Source organism: Hyperoodon ampullatus (assembly GCF_949752795.1).
Source record: "Hyperoodon ampullatus genome assembly, chromosome: 6".
NCBI classification, from domain to species: Eukaryota; Metazoa; Chordata; class Mammalia; order Artiodactyla; family Ziphiidae; genus Hyperoodon; species Hyperoodon ampullatus.
The window spans coordinates 4,183,863-4,203,171 of NC_136919.1; the positions used below are offsets into that span (position 1 = coordinate 4,183,863).

The following is a 19,309-nucleotide window of genomic DNA, read 5'->3' on the forward strand; positions in this document are numbered from 1 at the left end:
TAGTTAACTGCTAAATTGCATAATACATAAGCATATAAAATGAAAGGTAGATATAAAGTCCAACAAATGAATTAGAAGACTAACTTTTCCTAAAGTGTGTTAAACAGAACATCACTCCCCTAAATTGCCCCTTGGAAAAGAGGTCTATAACCAAATAAGTTTTGAAAATGCTATATATTATACATTATTCCCCCTTCAAGAGTTATAGCCAGGGAGCTACTGAAGAGACTTATTTAACCAGAGTTATCCAAACTTTTATGTTTATTTTTTATTTACTTATTTTTTTTTTTTTTTACCATTTTTTAAAAAAATTGGGGTATAGTTGCTTTACAATGTTGTGTTAGTTTCTGCTGTATGGTGAAGTGAATCAGCTATACATACACACGTATCCCCTCTTTTTTGGATTTCCTTCCCATTTAGGTCACCACAGAGCATCGAGTAGAGTTCCTTGTGCTCTACAGAAGGTTCTCATTAGTTACGTATTTTATACATATTAGTGTATATATGTCAGTCCCAATCTTCCCAGTTCATCCCACCCCCACCCTTCCCCCCCTTGGTGTCCATACGTCCAAACTTTTTTTTTTTTAAACAATAGAACCTTTCGGGGGGCTGTCATCTCTGGAAATTGTGTCTTGGGCAGTGTATCTTGATTTTAGGGTAGTCTCTTGGATACACCTACAGACATGCTGGAGAAATACAGACTGGAAATTCCAATTAAATACAGGTGTCACTGGCTAACCTGTTAATAAAACAATGCTAATCAAAGCCCAGAGCTTTGGATGGGTATATAAAATTTGAGTGAAAATCTTTCCTGTGATGCCAGATTGCCTGGATTCAAATCCTGGCTCTATCATACACTAGCTCCGTAACCCTGAGCAAACTGTTTAAACCTTCTGGCTTTAATTTCCTCGTCTATAAAGAGTATAATAATACATGTTCTCATAGAGTTTGGAAGGTCAATTAAATCAATGTATGTAAAGCACATACTAGTAAATACTCAATAAATGTTATCTATGATGACAATTATTAATACTCTCTGAGGATTAAGTAAATGTTAATGAGACCTAATAAAAGTATGTAAAACGCAGGGTAGATAGGCATTAAGTTGTCCACCAAATGAAGGTAGATATAAAATTGTTCACCAAATCCCATAATACTGTAAACTAAACAATAATCCTCAGACTAGGATAATTTACTATTACAGTAAAAGCTACTATAGAACTGAAAGTAAACTTACAGAATGTGTAACCCCAAACAGCAGCACAGAATGAAATAAAGGAAGCTCAAGCTTGGTCCTACCCACTGCAGGAAGAATCCTTGACGGAATGGAGAGCAGTGTGGATGTCAGCCAGTAGGGAAAATCCTTAGGGCTTTTTGTGCAGTAATTTCTAATATGTTAGGTAGTTTGAATTAGCCTACTGCACCTCCCCTCAACTCTCCATATCACAAAACTAGTTAACAAATCAAAACAAGTACTCAGATGCCCTAGGAGCATACCAGTTAAGAGTCCAGCTCCCAGAGGCTGACCCCCAGCCAATCATTTAACTATATCCTGTTCCTAGTTGGTCACTATTACAACTAATAGCTACGTACTTTGTAAGCACCTAACAAATAAAAACTCATTTGAAGCTACTAGACAGCAAACTTCTTGAGGGCAGGAATATAATTCCAAAGACAGGAAATAGTTATTTAACTTAATGTAGTAGATGGAGTTAATACTACTAACGTTCTTAACAACTGATACAAATTAGTTATGCATATATCATTAGAATTTGGAACTGTGTACAACTAGATGATTCATTAAATCAGCAGTCCAATGGGAAAAGAAACTGCAACTTATTTTTTTTTAATTAATTAATTTATTTTTGGCTGTTTTGGGTCTTTGTTGTGGTGCGTGGGCTTGTCATTGTGGTGGCTTCTCTTGTTGTGGAGCACGGGCTCTAGGCGCGCAGGCTTCAGTAGTTGTGGCTTGCGGGCTCTAGAGCGCAGGCTCAGTAGTCGTGGTGCATGGGCTCAGATGCTCCACGGCATGTGGGATCTTCCCGGACCAGGGCTCGAACCCATGTCCCCTGCACTGGCAGGCGGATTCTTAACCACTGCGCCACCAGGGAAGTCTGCAACTTATTCTTAAGTCACTATTTTATTGCTTTTCAGATTTATATCATTCACCTTTATATCACTTAACCTCAGTGCCCAGGACAGTAACTTGCAAACAGCAGATAACATGTCAACTATTATTTAACTGCATATTTTCCTGAAAAAATTCATAATCTAAATAATGATCAGACAAAAGCTTCAGAGAGGTTTAGTATCTACCTTCTAGCAGTGCTACATACTGAAATCTAGGTTGCAGAATGTCCATCTTTCATGTTAGAGCGAGCTGGACAGCACCAAGTAGATTTAAATCCACAGGGACTGTCAACGGGTAGAGCAATCAAAGTACAGATAGAGACTTCTTTACATTCCTACCATTACTCCAGTTTTATCCCACAGAAGCCTCTTTTAGAATTGCAGGACAACTCAGCATTCATTCACCAGGCAGTGCTAGGCTAATAAGATTGGTGGTTTCTGTGATGTGCATACCGAAGAACAGTGCAGAAGGGGAAGATGCCACTAATTAATTTCAGGAAAGCAATCAATTACCAGAGGGATATATAAAGATGTCCTATTACTCATTTTCCAGGTGTGGAACCAATGACAGCGTCAAATTTTTATCAGAATACAGTACTATAAATAACTTCATATCCACAGCCATAGCATTAACCCAAACTCCTTCCTTCATACTTGTATGACTATTTTTTTTTTTTTTTTTTTTTTTTTTTTTGTGGTACGTTGGCCTCTCACTGTTGTGGCCTCTCCCGTTGCGGAGCACAGGCTCCGGACGCGCAGGCTCAGTGGCCATGGCTCACGGGCCCAGCCGCTCGGCGGCATGTGGGATCCTCCCGGACCGGGACACGAACCCGTGTCCCCTGCATCGGCAGGCGTACTCTCAACCACCGCGCCACCAGGGGAGCCCAAGGTAGGTTTTATTACCCTCCTTTTATAGATAGGCCTATCTTGCTATCTGGTGCCAAAGTGAAATCTCTTAACCCCTGTTTTATACTGACGCCAACAATCATCTACTTGCCTCTAGGCCAGCCAGATTCATATTCCTGAACCACACCAGGTCAGTCCACGCCCATGATATTGTAACAGCACTTTAGGCCTTCCTAGATTGAAGTCAACCATCTCAGACTGACCTTCAAAGTTCCCAAATTGGCCTCACTTTACTTCCTCTGACTCTCTAGGAAAGCTACTTGAACTCAACTGTTGACACATCATTATTTACACAAACAGCAGCAAGTTATGCTCATGATTTACATGTATGTGTGTGAGACGGGCACCTCATTCCTGCCATCTGGATGACCCTTTCCTCCGGAGGACTTCTTACAACCCAAACCCTACCTTTTTTTAGGTCTGCTGCAGATTCACCACCAAATAACCTTCCCTGATAAAAGCATCTCGCTTCACTATTCCTTCCTTTCTTTAAATTCTCTCTGCTAAAGTATTAAATCTCTACCATATTGAGATGCACACTTAAGACTTTCTCTAGCTGATGTGCATATGAACATCCTTAGCAACAGTAAGTTCCTCTTCAGCAGAGGATACACCTTTTAAAACCCCTTTGTTCTGCCTCCCTCCTTGAGTGTTTCTCAGTTCGGTAACATTAAGAACATCTATCCACCTGATTGGTTATACTTGAATCAATTTGTTCACATCTTGTCCAGGATCTTAGAAGGCTTAGTCATACAGGTTTACCAATGATCCCATTCAACATTAAATTATCAGTTTCAAACTTGGAGTAAGTACCCTAAAAAGTGGTGTGGGTTCCCTGTACCCTACCCAGTTAGTGATTCCTATTTTAAATGGCTGTGCAGAGTAAGAGTTTTTTTTAAAAAACTTCAAGTTCACAAAAATACGTTCTCTTTATATAGATACATATCCTTACAACGTTTATCACTACCTATTATTACATTGTTATTTGTTCACGACTTGCAAAAAGAAGGTAAGCTCCATGAGGACAGGGACTTTGTTTTGTACAATGCTTTACTTCCAGAACCTAGATTGGTGCCTAGCTGATACACAGTGGTATTCAAAAATGTGTTGAAAGAATGAATATACACTTTGACTGTCACATATATGCATGCAGATCTATAAAAGAAACAGCGGAAGTTTTAATACTTTTAAACCACTAAAATGAACAATACGACTTACTACTTAAAAAAAAAACAAAAAACAGGGCTTCCCTGGTGGCGCAGTGGTTGAGAGTCCGCCTGCCGATGCAGGGGACACGGGTTCGTGCCCCGGTCCGGGAAGATCCCACGTGCCGCGGAGCGGCTGGGCCCGTGAGCCATGGCCGCTGAGCCTGCGCGTCCGGAGCCTGTGCTCCGCAACGGGAGAGGCCACAGAAGTGAGAGGCCGCGTATCGCAAAACAAACAAACAAACAAAAAAACCCCCAAAAAACAACTTGCAAATGGTGATGATAGAACAATAAAACTTCAGGAGCCCTACAGTTCTGAAGGCAAACTTAGTTAATATGAAGCCGAAAGCACTAAATTTACACGGAGATCTCGGGCTTTAAGTTTAAGAACTGCACTTATTTTCCAGAGGCTTTATTTTTCGTTCTACATCCCAAAGCCTCTTAGTTATTGAAGAAAAACTGGAGTACTAACCCCGAGATCCAGTATTTATCCATCTGCGCAAGATGAGAAGCAAGGACCATTCATAATAAAGTCACTGAAACAGTTAAGACAATGGAAAGAACCAATTTTTCTCCTCCAAAGCAAAAGAGGCGCCAAGAGGAGGGCACAACACAGTAAACAAAGCCAGCCAAAGGCCTCGGGGAGCAAGCCCCAGACAATAGGAGCAATGGTAGAGGCAGGTCTGGGGTTGGGTCAACAGGGGGTGGAGCATCAGAAAGCACCGAGGAAAGAAATCGGCGCCGGCAGCCGGCCATACGCTGGGGCAAAGGGAAAACCTGGCTCCGAGAGGGACCTCCCGAGATGTGTGCGGGGTGTGTGTGTGTGTGTGTGTGTGTCGGGAGTGGATGGGTGACCCGGGAAATCGGGCGTAAACGTCTGGACGTTTTTTTGTTTGTTTTTTAATCTACCGTGACCCTAAGCGCTGGAGGCGAGGAGGGGAATCCCCGGACTAGGCGTGGGCCGGGATTCCCCAGGGACCCGTGACGCGGCCGTGGGAAGGGAGCAGGAAGAGACCCCAGGGCTGCGGCCCGGGGATGACTTACTTTGAGAAAGCAGCTGTTGAGAGGCGCAGACACCGAGGTGCGATGGATAACCAGGTCCTGGCCCGGGTTGTGCACGTCGCAGATGAGCTCCAGCACAGCTATGCTGCGGGCCGTGGACACCGACACGCGGTGGTCCTCGGACCACGCCAGCGGCTCCAGGCCGCTCACCGCATACTGCAGCCTCACCGCCGGTTCCCGCCGAGTCACTAGGAGGCGGAACGCGGCGCTGGGCCCGGGGGCCGCGTCCGCCCCCGGCTCCTTCCCGCCCGCCTCGCCCTCCTTCTCCTCGGGTGGCGCAGGCCGGTCGGCCGCGGGCCCCACCCGGACCTTGGCCGTATTCATCTCTACTCGGATGCAGAAGCCGGACCCCGGGCGCGCCAACCGCGCGTCACCGTCCCGTTGCCGCCTCCCGCACCGCAGCCGCCGGCCCCCAGCGTCCTCAGCTGCGGTTTTCTCCTCTCAGGCCCGAAGCGCCGCCGAGCCAGGAAGGACCCCGCCGTTGCTAGGCGACCCAGCCCTGCCAGGTGGCCAAGGCGCTGCCTGTTAAAAAAAACGCCACTCCTCTGCTGGCTGGACAGAAGCGCCCGGGCTGGACAGCGGGTGGGCGAGGGGCAGGGGACCCCCTCCGCCCCCGCCGCGGCGTGACCAATCCCCAAGCCCTTTTAGGGACCTCCCGGGGCAACTAAGGTGCTGAGGGAACAGTAACCCGGCGGCAAAGGAAGGAAACATTGGTTCGATGGGGCACGCCTCTTCTTGTTTCTCAAAAGAATTCAAAGAACTGCACGGCATGAACTGTGGGGTTGAGTGTGACTTGACACCCCCTGCCATAGGCCAAGCCACTAGGGACGCCAAACGGGGCCGCCGCCTCCCCCTAGGGCCCCGGGGCCGCGGCTTCGGTCTCTAGTGGCGCAGGGCCGTGTGTTCGCGGGCTCTTCGGGACGCGGAAGGTGGGCGGGCGCAGGACCCGGCGGGGCAGCTACGCGGGGTCCTCGCGCACGTCTCACGTGGGTCCGAGCGGAGTGGCGCTCCTGGTTCGCGAGGTCTCGACTCGCCTCTCCGCCGGCATGGCAGCAGCCGACGGAGTGTTTCCCCATGTTCCCGAGTCCCGGGCCGCAGTCCTCACGACGTCCTCCAGACCCCGCCCAGCCCAGTCGAGGCGGGTGAGTTCTGACCCGGTTTCGGATTCGTTCGCACCCGGTGCCGCGGCGCGCCGGGACCTACCGCCTTGCCTCTCGGTCGGGGTTCGAATTACTTGCGGAGTTAAGAGGGGAAAGTCAGGTATCGGGCAGCTCCTGGAGGAGTCGCTGAGCAACACGTGTCTGAGACCGGGACACCATTCTGCGGAGACGTTCTTGGAGGGAGCGGAGCGGGTGTAGACGGGCGGGAGCTGGCGCGGGCTGCTAGTCGGAGGCAGGGATCTGAGACTGTCACTCGGAGAAGTTAGGAACTGACGCGCGAGAGGCCCAGCTTGTTACTTACCAAGCGCATCTCTGAACTTCTTTCAGCCGCCCTTTCCTCGACTCTAAGGGTCGTTTGTTTCGGGAATGAGGACTGGAGACTAGAAATTTCTTTGAAGAGTTTTCAAAACGGGTGTATTTTCATCCACGTGCAGTGAAGGGGGTAAAGAAAATATAACTCATCAATATAGTCCCCTCATTAGGTGAGAAAAAGATGCCTTAAATTTAACCCAAGCCAGAGCTGAAAATTAGTTTAGGATGGTTGACTTAGCTCCTAGGAAAGAGGAGGGCTGCAGGGCGGAAATCTGTTGGAAAATCATGTTGCCTTAATGACCAGGAAGGTTACAATTTGGTGCCAAGGAAAGTAAGTGTGTGTGTGTGTGTGTGTGTGTGTGTGTGGCGGGGGGCCGGTTCTCGAGCAAGCATCATTTAATGCCATTGAAAAATTGCCAAAGTTCAGTTCAGTTCCTTTCAACCAGTGTGGTGCCGCTGCAACTCCTTGAGTTCATATAAGCTCACATCAGCTCATACCCACTGTCTGCGTTATTGTCCAGATTTTATTAGTGATAATCAACTTCAGGATTTAGAGGCTTGTAAGGACTTTTCAGCTGGGTGATGTTTTAGCTGCATCTATGCCGAGGGGGCGGGGAAGTATCAGTACCAGCGAGCCAATTGGGAACGTGGAATTTGGAGTGGGACAGACCTGGGATTTGACCTTGCAACATGCTAGCTCTGTGACCTTGAAGAAATTACTTCACCTCTCTGATCCTCACTTTTCCTATCCATAAAATGAGAACAATAATTTCTACTTCATATAAGGCTATTATGAAGATTAAATGAGATAATATACATAAAGACTCTGTACGTTTTCTGGCCCATAGGAGCACTTAATACATGTCAATTATTTTTTTTAAAAAAGTCATATTGGCTCCATTTTGGGTAATAGAATTGCTACATCAGGAGGTCAGTAGGGTGCTTGTGCTATGTACATGTCTAGTAACTAACACATAGAAAGCACTTAGTAACACTTTGTGGAGTGAGTTGAATAAATAAATGTAAGCTATCTGGTTTTATGATTGCTTGAACCACTGTGTCAAAAGGATCAGGTGATGATAACTGTCTGCAGTGGCCTTGTCTGCACCTACATTTTTGTTTATGTCTTGAATGAGAATTATGTATATGCTGATCAGATTTGCTAGTAGCCTGAATTTGGGTTGAGTAGCTCATATACTGGACTTGGAAAGACCTTGACAGCTTAAATTATTCTCTGTCTGATGCTATGCAGAATGTTTTTTCTAAAAAAAAAAAGAAAAGAAAAAAATACAAATTTATTGTAGGAAATTTGGAAAGTAGATTAAAAAAAAAAACAAAACCCACCCATGATTGTCATACTCAGAGGTAACTTTGGGTAACATTGTGGTATATATCCTTCTGGAAAACAAGCAGAACAAAATTGGGATCAAACTATACATGATGTTTTCTAACCAAACAGGATACATTTTGTAACCAAACAGGATACATTTACTAGATGGTGTTGTAGCATTGTTGTTAGGAATCCAGGGCGTGGAACTAGTGTCTGGGCAAAGCCTTGATCCCGCAGTGATCCTGGGGCAGGTTACTTCACTTCTCTGCCTCCGTGTTCTCATGTTAAAATGGGATGATGCCAGTACCCTATGGATAGATGACATCATTCATGTAAGTATTTGGCATACTCCCTGGTGTATAGTAACTACTGAATATGTTTATTAATATCAAACACATGGCATGTAGACTGTTAGGGCGGAATGGACCCTAGAGGTCACCTGCCATAATCCCCTCATTATGCAGGTGGGGGAGCAGACTCAGGGACTTGCTTATTTTTAGAAGATCCAGATGTGTCCCTGCTCTTCTCTGCTCAAATGCCACCTCATGAAGCATTCCTGTATCTTTGCCTCCCTTCCCCTCGCTGTGGGCCATGGTAGTCTTACTTCATGTTTTGTGCCCAAATAACCCTTTGTCTATACCTCTCCTGTAGTACAAATATAGGTTTAGATTTGCGATCTTACACTTTCGTCTCTTCCACTAGTCTGTGACTTCTTCAAGGGCTTGTCTAATCTTTGTATCTTCAGAACCAAGCTACTTGACGGTGGTCAGTTTTTTAAATGAATGTGTTGTGGATGCTGGTGGGGTGCGGGGGAACTAACAAATAGAATAGATCCAGATCACGGAAAAGGATAATTCCATCTCGTGTTATTCATTAATCTTACAGTTATTTATTGAGCACTTACTTTGTGCCAGACGTGGTCCTGTGCAGGGGATTCAGTGCTATCTGGGACAGGCTTGTCCATTTCTTCCAATCTAATGGGGAAGAGAGACATCACACAATGAATTATGTGCTGTATTTTTTATTTTACTGAGTGCTGCAAAGGAGAATAAGGGTGCCAGGAGAGCCAAGAACAGGCACCCTGGTTTGACAGGTGGAGAGAGGAGGTCAGGAAAGGCTCTTCTGAGGACGCAGCAGGTAGCCCTAGATCTGAAGGATGAGTATGAGGGGAGGGCTGGGGACATGGGTGTAGGAGTAACATGTGCAAAGGCCCTGAGGAGAGAAGGAGCTTGGGACATTCTAGGAATTTAAGGAAGTCCAGGATGGCAGAGGGTAAAGCTGAGACTGGTGAGATGGGCAGAGGTTCGATTCTAAAGGGCTTTGTATCTCGCATTACACGTTTTAAATTTTAGCCGAGTAACGGAAAGCCTGCCTGATACCTTGCTTAACTTGGGACACTTGCCTTTTAGAGAGAAGTTGACATGGGAATAAAGAGCGACCGGGATGGTAAGGGATCTAAAGTTTGTGTCCTGTTTGGGATACTTAGTCCAAAGAAGGAGGAAAAAGAGGAGTTCTGTGATGAATGAAGGAATGTTACATACAAGAGTTGCTGCAGAAAGCAAACTGCAAACTAGTAGATGGATCTTCTAGGAGACAGGTCTTGCCTGAATGTCAGAAACAGCTTCCCAGCCCCTAGAACTTGGTTGGGGACAGAATGGGCTGCCTCATGGGATGGAGGACAGTAGGAGGAGGTGCAGGCAGGAGCTGCAGGGCCACCTGTCGGGGTCTGGTGATGGGAAGTCCACACATGCGTTGGGGGGAGAGGCCTTTGGGCCTTTTTGTGCTCCAGGAGCCTGTGGGTCTGTAAACCAGGTAAGATCTGCGCATTTCATTCCGTCTTACAAATGATTCAAAGAGACCTGAAACTTGACTTCATCTCTTTTTAGTCTGAAAATTGGGGAATTCGTAAAACTAAATCTGTAAAATTTGTAAAATGAAGCAGGTCAGTACCTACTTCATTAATACTAAATATTAATACTAAATATTTGAAGTTGTATGTATCGAATTACTTAGCTATAGGAGCCCTTAGGGTTGCCAGGAACAAAGAACTATTGTTATTGCTGGGTTAGTCAAAAGCTGACAGTCATGGCTAAAGCAAGCTGATGTGTACACAGAAGTCATGATTTCAAGCCAAGAGGAAAATAACATATTCCAAGAGAAACCACAACTCCAGAATAACAATTCCTAGCTACTCACAGGATGTTTTTATATGCATGTGTGATGTAAATTGGAAGAGAAGGCCAAGGAAAATAGAGGAATTGGATGAACTTCTCCTAGGGGAATTTTGGACATCATACATTTAACAACATTCATGTTATGGAAATGAGAAGCAACAGGCAAGAAAATGTCTCGTATTGTAGCCTGTAATCGGCGATCAGACAGGGAATGGAAAGGCGAGGAGAGTTGGAAGTAATTGTGATAGAGGTGATGGATGGAGCTGAATTCTCATTTGGAATGGAAACTGGGAGGAGGAATCGTCTCCAAGCCATCTGAATCTGGGGGAGCAGCTTGAGGGCAGAGAATGACAGCGATCCAAGCGCTCTGGGGTAGAGCGGTAATGAAGGTTTCCGCTTCCTGGCCATAAGCTGGGATGCAGCTTATGTAGTCACCGATGGGCTTTGTTGGTGGCAAGAGAAAAGATTCATTTCCCCTCTTCCTCGTTCTTGTCGTGTACATGGATTCCTAGAGATTTGGATTGACATAGCTTGCACACTTCACAAGGTGGGTCCTCTCCTCCCTGCAAACGGACTCCATTTGTTAAAACTCAGCCTGAAAAATGTTTCTCCCTTCTTGATTATCTTGGTGGAGTTGAAGGTTAAGATGATTGGTGAGGTCTAGTAGATGGAACAGCTGAGGTTTGTGGGGTTTTTTTTTTTTTCCTTTTGGGGGAAAAAAAAGGGGCTGAGTCAAAGAATCTGATTGCAGACCCTAAACTGTTGCTTGACATATGGGGCGTAATGATCTCTGCAGGGAGAGATGCAATTCTGTGGGCAGTCAGGCTTCACTCTGAGGTCTGTTTTCATGGACTAGTGCATCTCTTGTTGCTCTTTTCCTTTTGGGAACGATGCAGCAAGCAGCAGCCACCAAAAGAAAATACCAAGCGTCCGGTGAGGCTCCCCCAGCGAAACGGAGGAGTGAAACATCATTTCTCCCGGCCAAGAAAACTGCTGCTAATGAAACTCCAAGGACTTTTAAGGGGAAGGCACAGAAAACGTTTTCTCCCAAGAGGTCTTCGGCTGGTGCGAGCGATGGAAACCAGGAGTGGAAACCGGGCATTAAGACTTCATCCCTGTTTAAAAACAACCCTGAGATTCCAGAACTCCACAGGTATGGCCACGTGTAGACACCCTTCGAGAATAAAAGGAATTAAGTGTCTTCTGCCTTTTTCTTTGTTTCTTGGAACTGATGCCCGCATCTTGTTCGTCATTTGCAGACCTGTAGTAAAGCAGGTGCAAGAAAAAGTGTTCACTTCAGATGCTTTTCAAGCCCTGGACCTCCACCCACATCTAGTAAGTATCCCTCCATGTTTTATCGGTGTGTCGATTTTTTTGGTCTGTTCATTCAGAGTGTCTGTGAAATGACAGTTCTAGGAAGAAAAAAAATCAAAGAATGGTTCTTTTTGCGTCAGGTTACCTGGATGAACTCAGATTGATAAGATGCTCTTCCAGGACCATTCACATGAACTTAGGAGTCTGTTCACTGTCCCCACCTCACACCCCCTTTTTTTTTTAAAGAACTCTATAAAGACTTTCCTCACCTAATTTACTTTAGGACTGAGACTCCACATATCGAACTTGAAATCCACCTCATAATTACTGGATAGATAACAACATCAGGGCTATTCTGGGTGGCTGATGTCACAGGGACCCTAGGAGAGGGAACTGAACCGGCATCTTGCTGTTAAGGGAGTTATAAAGAATTGAAGGAGGAAGGGGCTCTTTAAACATGCATTTGCTACAAACAAATAAAAAAAAAAAAAACCCATGAATGAGTATTCCAGCCTTATTTATGAGTAAGGTGAGAAACATACATTCACTTTTAGGGAGTCTGGATTTCCTCGGCTCATGTGGTCATGGCTTACCTACTCCTTTGTTCGGGTGGGTTACCTATACTTGCTTTCTCACCTACAGGTTTGAGTGGAGTTTCCCAGCCTTGGTACCGTGCACGTCTGGGGATGGGGACTCTGTGTCACGGGGGCTGCCCCGTGCGTTGCAGGATGTATGGCAGCATCCTGTGCCTCTACTCACTTAACGCCAGTAGCATCCCTACCCCCAGTTGTAACAACCAACGATTTCTTCAGACATTGGGAGGTCCGGGGGAGGCAGTGCTCAGAACCACCCCCAGTTGAGAACCACTGGGTTAGAGGAACTTGATTTGATCGTGGTCATCCATTGTTACCCCAGTATTTTCCCCTTTTTTGCATTCTTATTTGCATTAAATATATTTGTACCAAAAAATTTGTTAAAGAAAAGTCTTTTTGTTTTTTTTTTTGTCTTTTCTCTTAGATTTCCACAATAAATACGGTCTTAAAAATGTCTAGTATGACCAGGTAAGAACTCCGGGTCAGTCTTGATTTTCTCAGGATTTAAGTGGGTATAAACAGATGAAATCTGAATTGTCTGTGAAGGACAGCAAACTCGTGTCTTGGCATTAGAGAACAGGACAGATTATTGACCCTCTAGGGCTTGGTAGCCGCTCAGCTTCCCCACCTGGGAGATGGAGGGACTGGGTCTCCGTCCCCTTCTGCCCTCAGCTCTAAACTGTAAGAGATCTCTGGTCCAGAAGATGGTCTGCATAAGATCCCACGGTTGTCTGTGCTTCCTGAAAATAACTTGTCTAGAATACAGAATTTATCTTGTCATTTCTTAGTGGTAAGAATTAGAGTCATCTACAAGTTAGGAGTAAATACTTAGTTGGATATAATGGGATGCTGAAAAAAGTTTTTAAATGTTAGTGACAACTCCTGGAAAACAGAAATGGAGTGGTGACAGGTGTGGGGCATAGATGACCCCCCTCTCTTTGAGTATGTATGCTTCTGTACATTTTAATAAGTCACCTTTCACTTAGAAGTAAACATTAATAAGAGTATCAAAGAATAAGGAACCCCTTTATTATTTTTTTTCAGTTTTGTCAACCAAATGTAAGTGATTTCCATACCCTTTTGGGTTTTTTTTTTATTTTATTGAAGTATCGTTGATTTACAAGGTGTTAATTTCTGCTGCACAGCAAAGTGATTCAGTTATGCATATATATTCTTTTTCATATTCTTTTCCATTGTCGTTTATCATGGGATATTGAATATAGTTCCCTGTGCTGTACAGTAGGACTTTGTTGTTTGTTTTTGAATACACACGTGGACACACATTTTACTGTGTCCATAGCAGTCATATTTGGTTTTCTAGAGAACCGACAGCAGTTCCTGGCTGTCTGTGTGGCTCACAAGCTTCCTTTCACTCTTCTGCTTGGGAATCTTTCCATAAGGTTTTATTGTTTCATATTCCCTGGTTCAGAAGGCAGGAGAGTGTGTGATGTGCTTTTGTGGTGGCTCCAGCTTGTCGTCACGCCTGTCCCATTTTTCTTTTTAAGTAGTCTAATAGAACGGCCAATCTCTGGCTTGCCTCAACATTTGCAGCCCCAAAAGTTCCAAAAATTTAACTGAGGTTTTATTCTTCTAACCATCAAAGGTTTCTCAGCCCTTCCCATGACTGTTTAGGTAACCGCTGAGGCGGCAGGTGATAGAGCCTGGGGTCACTGCATTTTGTGTATCTTGCATCTCTGCGTGTAAACATGGGCAGGTGGTACTTTATAGATAATCATGTGCTCTTTCTTTTGGGCGGCCCAAGCGTTCAGAAGCAAAGTATCCCTGTGTTGCTGGAAGGCAGAGATGCTCTCGTGAGATCCCAGACTGGCTCAGGTCAGTTGTCATTTGATTTCTGCCCTTCCTCCATGGTCGGTCGTGTGGTGGGTTGTGTAGTGGAGGTGTCTGTCGCGGTGGTGGCTGCTTTGTTTGGTGTGGGGGAGGGGCGGCCACGCTTGCTTCTGATTAGAGCCCTGAAAGGAAGGGGATGATCAATGGGGCCCGTGATCAGGAATGATCAGGAAGGAGCCAAGTCTGCTATCATTTCTCAGGGCCCATCTCAGGGCTTTGCCTGGTCCCACCATCTATGGCCAGAGCTGCCTGTCTTCACTCCAGTGGGTGATGACTATTTCCTTCTGGTATTAAAACAGTCTTGCTGTGAGCACACGCTGATCGGGTGCTAGTTGTTTTGCTAGAACACGGAACACCATTCTGGCGCGTTCCAGAACAGTCTGGACTTGCACTTCTGACCCTCTTGTGCTCTTAGTGGCAGGTCAGCTATTCTCTGCTCCCCCAGCTCAGCCACCTTTCAGGTGGGTGGAAGCCCACAGTTTTTGCCATCCTTGGTTTCTCCTTGATCTTTAGAGGCCAGCCTGGGGTTTCAGACTGGCTGGCTCCTTACCACGAAAGCACCACGGAAGACACTTACTTGACCACGGAAGCCCCTTTGAGAGGTTGAGGTGACCCCAGAGAGGGAGTTTTCTAGTTTCTAGGGACAGTCATTGAGTTGAGCTTCTGTGTGACCTCAGAAATGTATCATTGTCTCCCTTGTTAGACGTTAAAGGAGCTGAAGGTGCAGGTTTGTTAGAAGTACTGAATTTACAAAGCAGAGCTAGGAGTTTTAGCAGACAGGTGACTTCCATTTCCACCTGGATGTGAGTGCACTTTTCCTGTCCCCAGACTTCAGGACGGCCCAAAGGTAGCAGTGCCGGTTCGTTTACTGTCTTTGGTTTTCTGACATCTACAGGCTCTGTGATTTTGATTTTGCTCTTGTACTTTTTTAAAAGGTAAAACTCTTGCCTATTGCATCCCTGTGGTCCAGTCTCTTCAAGCAATGAAATCCAAAATACAGGTGAGTAGAAAGTGTGTTTTTCTGGGAATTCCCTGGCAGTCCAGTGATTAGGACTCGGCACTTTCACTGCCGAGGGCCTGGGTTCAATCCCTGGTCGGGGAACTAATATCCTGCAAGCCACGTGGTGTGGCCAAAAAAAGAAAAAAATAGAAAAGAAAGTATGTTTTTCTGTTATTGTTCACAGTGTATAAGAAGCCATCAAACTGAACCAAAGCAGTAATATTGGGACCAAAAGAACCTTTTCACTTAGCTTTGTTTTCCTGCCTCTTTTTAGTTCATTTATTACGTAAGCATGTTGCATCTGAAGACTGTGCTCAGAGTGGAATAGAATAAATATAAACAAATGTAACAGTCATCCTAGTAGTTCTAATAGGGAATGTTTGTAAGATGCTCCCCCTGTGTCAGACATCGTGCTGAATGCTTTGCTTGTGTTGTCTTCTTGGCTCTCTAACTACCCCAGTCCCACTGAGTTGGAAGGTACTACTATTACCTCGATTAAAAAAAAGAAAAGAAAAGAAAAAAGGAGGCTTGAGGAAGTTAAATAACTTCCTAAGGCCGTGCGGGGAGTGATTGTGGAGCTGGGTTTCCACCTTCATTCTCTTTGGCTCCAGAGGCCAAGCTCTTCTGACTGAGAAAGGTGAACATTGTATTGAAAACAGTGATTTGTCATGAATAGGAGAAGTGAAAATAAGTACCCAATTAGCGGGTGTGATGGTTGGGCCGCCTTGTATTTAGTATTTTCTAGGACTTATCTTTAGTTGCGAAACACACTTAGCGCCTGGGCCAGAGGGGCCAGAACTGGGTTCCTTGGAATGGTCCCCTAGGAGGCCGTGTGACTGCCATGTTCCGTAGGCATAGGTGTCATCTCAAAACCCAGTCCAGAATCTCACAAATACACCCTGGTTATTCTCAGTTGAGAGGAAACAGTGAGATCAGAAATAGGAAGAGAGATGGGTTCACAGACAGATGACGAGCTAGTTGGTTACTTTTTCCTCAGTCGGGACACGCAGAATTCGATGTGTATTGAGCCTGCCTGTTATTTGAATGACAAAATAAATAATGATGGCGTTGGATTACAGCCCACAGTCTAAAACAAATACCTATTGAGTCCAAGCTGATATAAATGAATTATTGAATAAATAGGTGGGACGAGGGAAAGCCCTTCCTTATACTAGAATTCCAGTGAATACTTGTAGGACTTCATCATTTGGCAAATGACACAGGAATCATCAGAGATGCTAAAATGAGTAGATTAAAGTGTGATGAAAATGGGATATTTACACAGTCTCAAAGTATGTATCCGGAAGATACAGGAAAAAAATGGTAACTTTACAGCGGGGAAGCCTGGCTGATGCCGCCTTAACCAAGTGGTTGGATGGGGCCTCACCAGTGCCAGGATGTGTTGGCCTAATGTGTCTCCTGATAGGTGCATGAAGGATGAAACAGTACTTCTCTGGTTTTCTTGCCAGAAACGCACAACTCTAATCATAAACATCAGGCAAAGCCAAATCAAAGGACGTTCTACAGAGTGACTGGCCAGTACTCTTCAAAAGTATTAAGGTCACAAAAGACAAAGAAATACTAAAGAGCTACCCCAGAGTAAAAGAGACGAAGGAGTCATGACAACTAAATGCCGTGTGGTCCTGAATTGGGTCTTAGCCTGGAAAAAGCATGTTAATAGGTCAGTTAACGAACTTTGAATAAGGCCTATAAATTAACTGATAGTAGTGAATCAATGTTAATTTCCTGTTTGATCATTGTACTGTGATTTTGAGAATCAGTATCATATAAGGAAGCTGGGAGAAGGGTGTAAGGGAGTTCTTTGAACTATTTGTGCAGTTTTTTGCAAGCCCGAAATTATTTCAGAATGAATACGTTTAAATGTTATTTAAACTTTATTTAAATGATTTTTAAATCAATAAATCCTACACAATCATCCAGATGGTGGAACCTTATATAGTTATTAAAAGTGCTGTTTTCTTCAGTTACTATTTGTGAACTTCACAGGCATTCTTGCCATGTTAAAAAGGCAGGTTATAAAACAGTATGTATAATATGACTCCAATTTCATAACTAATAATTATATATATATATACATATATATGTGTGTACACACACAAAGATGAGAAAGATACTTTTCAAACTAATGCCGGTTTTCTCTGAGGTGGGTGAGTGAGAATTCTGTTTCCTGCAGGTGAGTGATGTTTTCTTCCATTGGGCACTTTGCAGTACGGTGGTTCATACAAGGGCCTTAGCATCGTACCTGGTGTAGGTTAGAGAAGAAATGTGAATTATTAGACCAGTGTGGTAAAGTCTCATCCGTTTAGATACTCCAGGAGAACTTCTAGTAGATGGTTTTTTTCTTCCTGGAAAGTTGCAGAGTTTGGGCGTGTATTTGATCTGGCGTGGGTCCTACAGTTCTGGCCCAGCTATCTCATTTGCTGGATCCGTGAACGGAGGACAGGAGACATGCGGTTACATTCCTCAGGTGGACAGTGCAGCGGGGGCTCTGCTCAGATCCTGGGTCTGAGTGTGACGTTAGCACATCACCTCATCCTAGTGTGCCTCGTGAGGGATCACGGAGGTGCCTATGTCCTGGGGTTGCCAGGAGGATTCAGGGAGTCAGCGCACGGGAAGAGTTGAGACCTGCTTCCAAGCGCCTGGTGGTGAATAGTACCTGCTCGCTAAGTCTCCGCCGTCATTGTCAGCAACTGGGACGTGTGGCTGGTTTGAAGGGCAGTGTTCTGAATTGCTTAGATTCAGAGCATTAACCAACCATGTCGTTGTTCTCATTTACTCAAGTATTTTTTAATATCAATAACAGCTTGTTCTATTAAAGACTGGACTATTCTGTAGAGACGATTTAACAAGCCCAAATTTAATTCACTTATTTCAAGTGGTGCCCAGTACAGGCCCTTGGAGTTCATTGTAAACAGATGTGACCTGTAGAAAAAAACCTATCTGGAGGGAGCAAATTCAAGGCACCAGCAGAGTCTTCAGTTACTTCCGTGACGGAATGAAGACGGACTGCTTTTCTGTGTTTTCACACTTTCAGCTCTTTGGGCTCTGATTTTTTTTAACATCCCATCCATCCTTCCTCACTCACTTCTGCCCTGCGAGGAATTGATTGGTCTTTCTTCTTCTCTGTGTAGTAACACCTTTTGAAATGTCAGAATCTCTAACACTGCTGTGTTGATACCGTTGTACTAACATGTTTACTGTTCCTCGCCCGGCTTCAGCGCAGTCTCGCAAAGTCGATGTTGAGTACAGACGGCTGTAGTTTGAATTCCAAATCCCTTTCGCCTTGTGGGTAAACGTTTCCTATGCAAAATATGAAAACCGTACTGGTAAATTAGTTTGCTGCTAAATCTGTGCTTAGCTTCTACACTAACGTATTCGATTCATTCCCTAAGTGTCTGTGAGCACTTTGGAGATGCAAGGCACCGCTGACTTCCTGGCCCTTGTCAGATTACTTTGTTTTCTTCTACTATTGTTACTGTTATTTGTAGGTATAAGGTACATGTTAAAAACATCTGAAGAGCACCAAAAAATATACAGTGACAAGTAGGTCGTTCTACTGCCCCTTGCCCTGAGTGGCACAGTTCTCCCCTCAGGATGGGATGGTCCTTATCACCGGTCTCTTGTTTAATCCTTTCAAGGATATTCTTTGCATATAAAGCAAATCTGACTATACATAGTTCCCCTCCCCCTTTCATTGAAGTTTTTGTTTGTTTGATACACAAAAGGTTGCTTGCTGTGCATGATTGTCTGTGCCTTGCTTTTGTTCACTTAATATGTTTTGGGGATGGTTTCTTATCAATACCGTGTTGACCCACCTTGTTTTTTTAATGGCTGCCTAGTCTTCCACTGTAAGTATGTACCATAAATTATTGAGTCATTCCCTCATTGGTGGAATTTACATTATGTTCAGCATTTTGCTACAAACAAAGCAATTAAACAACTTCTTTATACACACGTGTGAGTCTCTCTTTTTGAGAAATTCCTATAAGTGGAATTTGCTTTCTATTTGGTAGATAATACCAAAATTGATCTTTAAAGGAGTTATACCAATTTGGATGCCCACCAACAGTGTATAAGAGTTCCTGTGTGCCTATGCCTTTATCAACACTATCGGCTGTTTTATTTTTGCTCATTTGACAGGGGGAAAAATGTTGTATCATAGTTTTGATTTGAATTTCTCTTAGGAGTAAAGTTGAGCATCTTTTCATACATTTAAAAGCCATATTTTGAATTCTTATTTCCATAAATTAGCTA

General features: G+C 44.5%; 1 protein-coding gene across 1 annotated transcript in view; it reads left to right on the forward strand.

Annotated features, from left to right (window-relative positions):
* Positions 1-5,367: 5,367 nt before the first annotated feature.
* The window catches only part of DDX31 (DEAD-box helicase 31), a gene marked incomplete at its 5' end in the record, with an annotated part of 71,845 nt that continues 57,903 nt past the window's right edge, over positions 5,368-19,309 (forward strand). Inside the window, 7 exon segments of the mRNA XM_079705802.1 lie at positions 5,368-5,656; positions 5,659-5,885; positions 11,176-11,432; positions 11,539-11,614; positions 12,611-12,654; positions 13,949-14,019; positions 14,970-15,034. Of these exon segments, the coding sequence (XP_079561928.1) occupies positions 5,368-5,656; positions 5,659-5,885; positions 11,176-11,432; positions 11,539-11,614; positions 12,611-12,654; positions 13,949-14,019; positions 14,970-15,034 (1,029 nt within the window).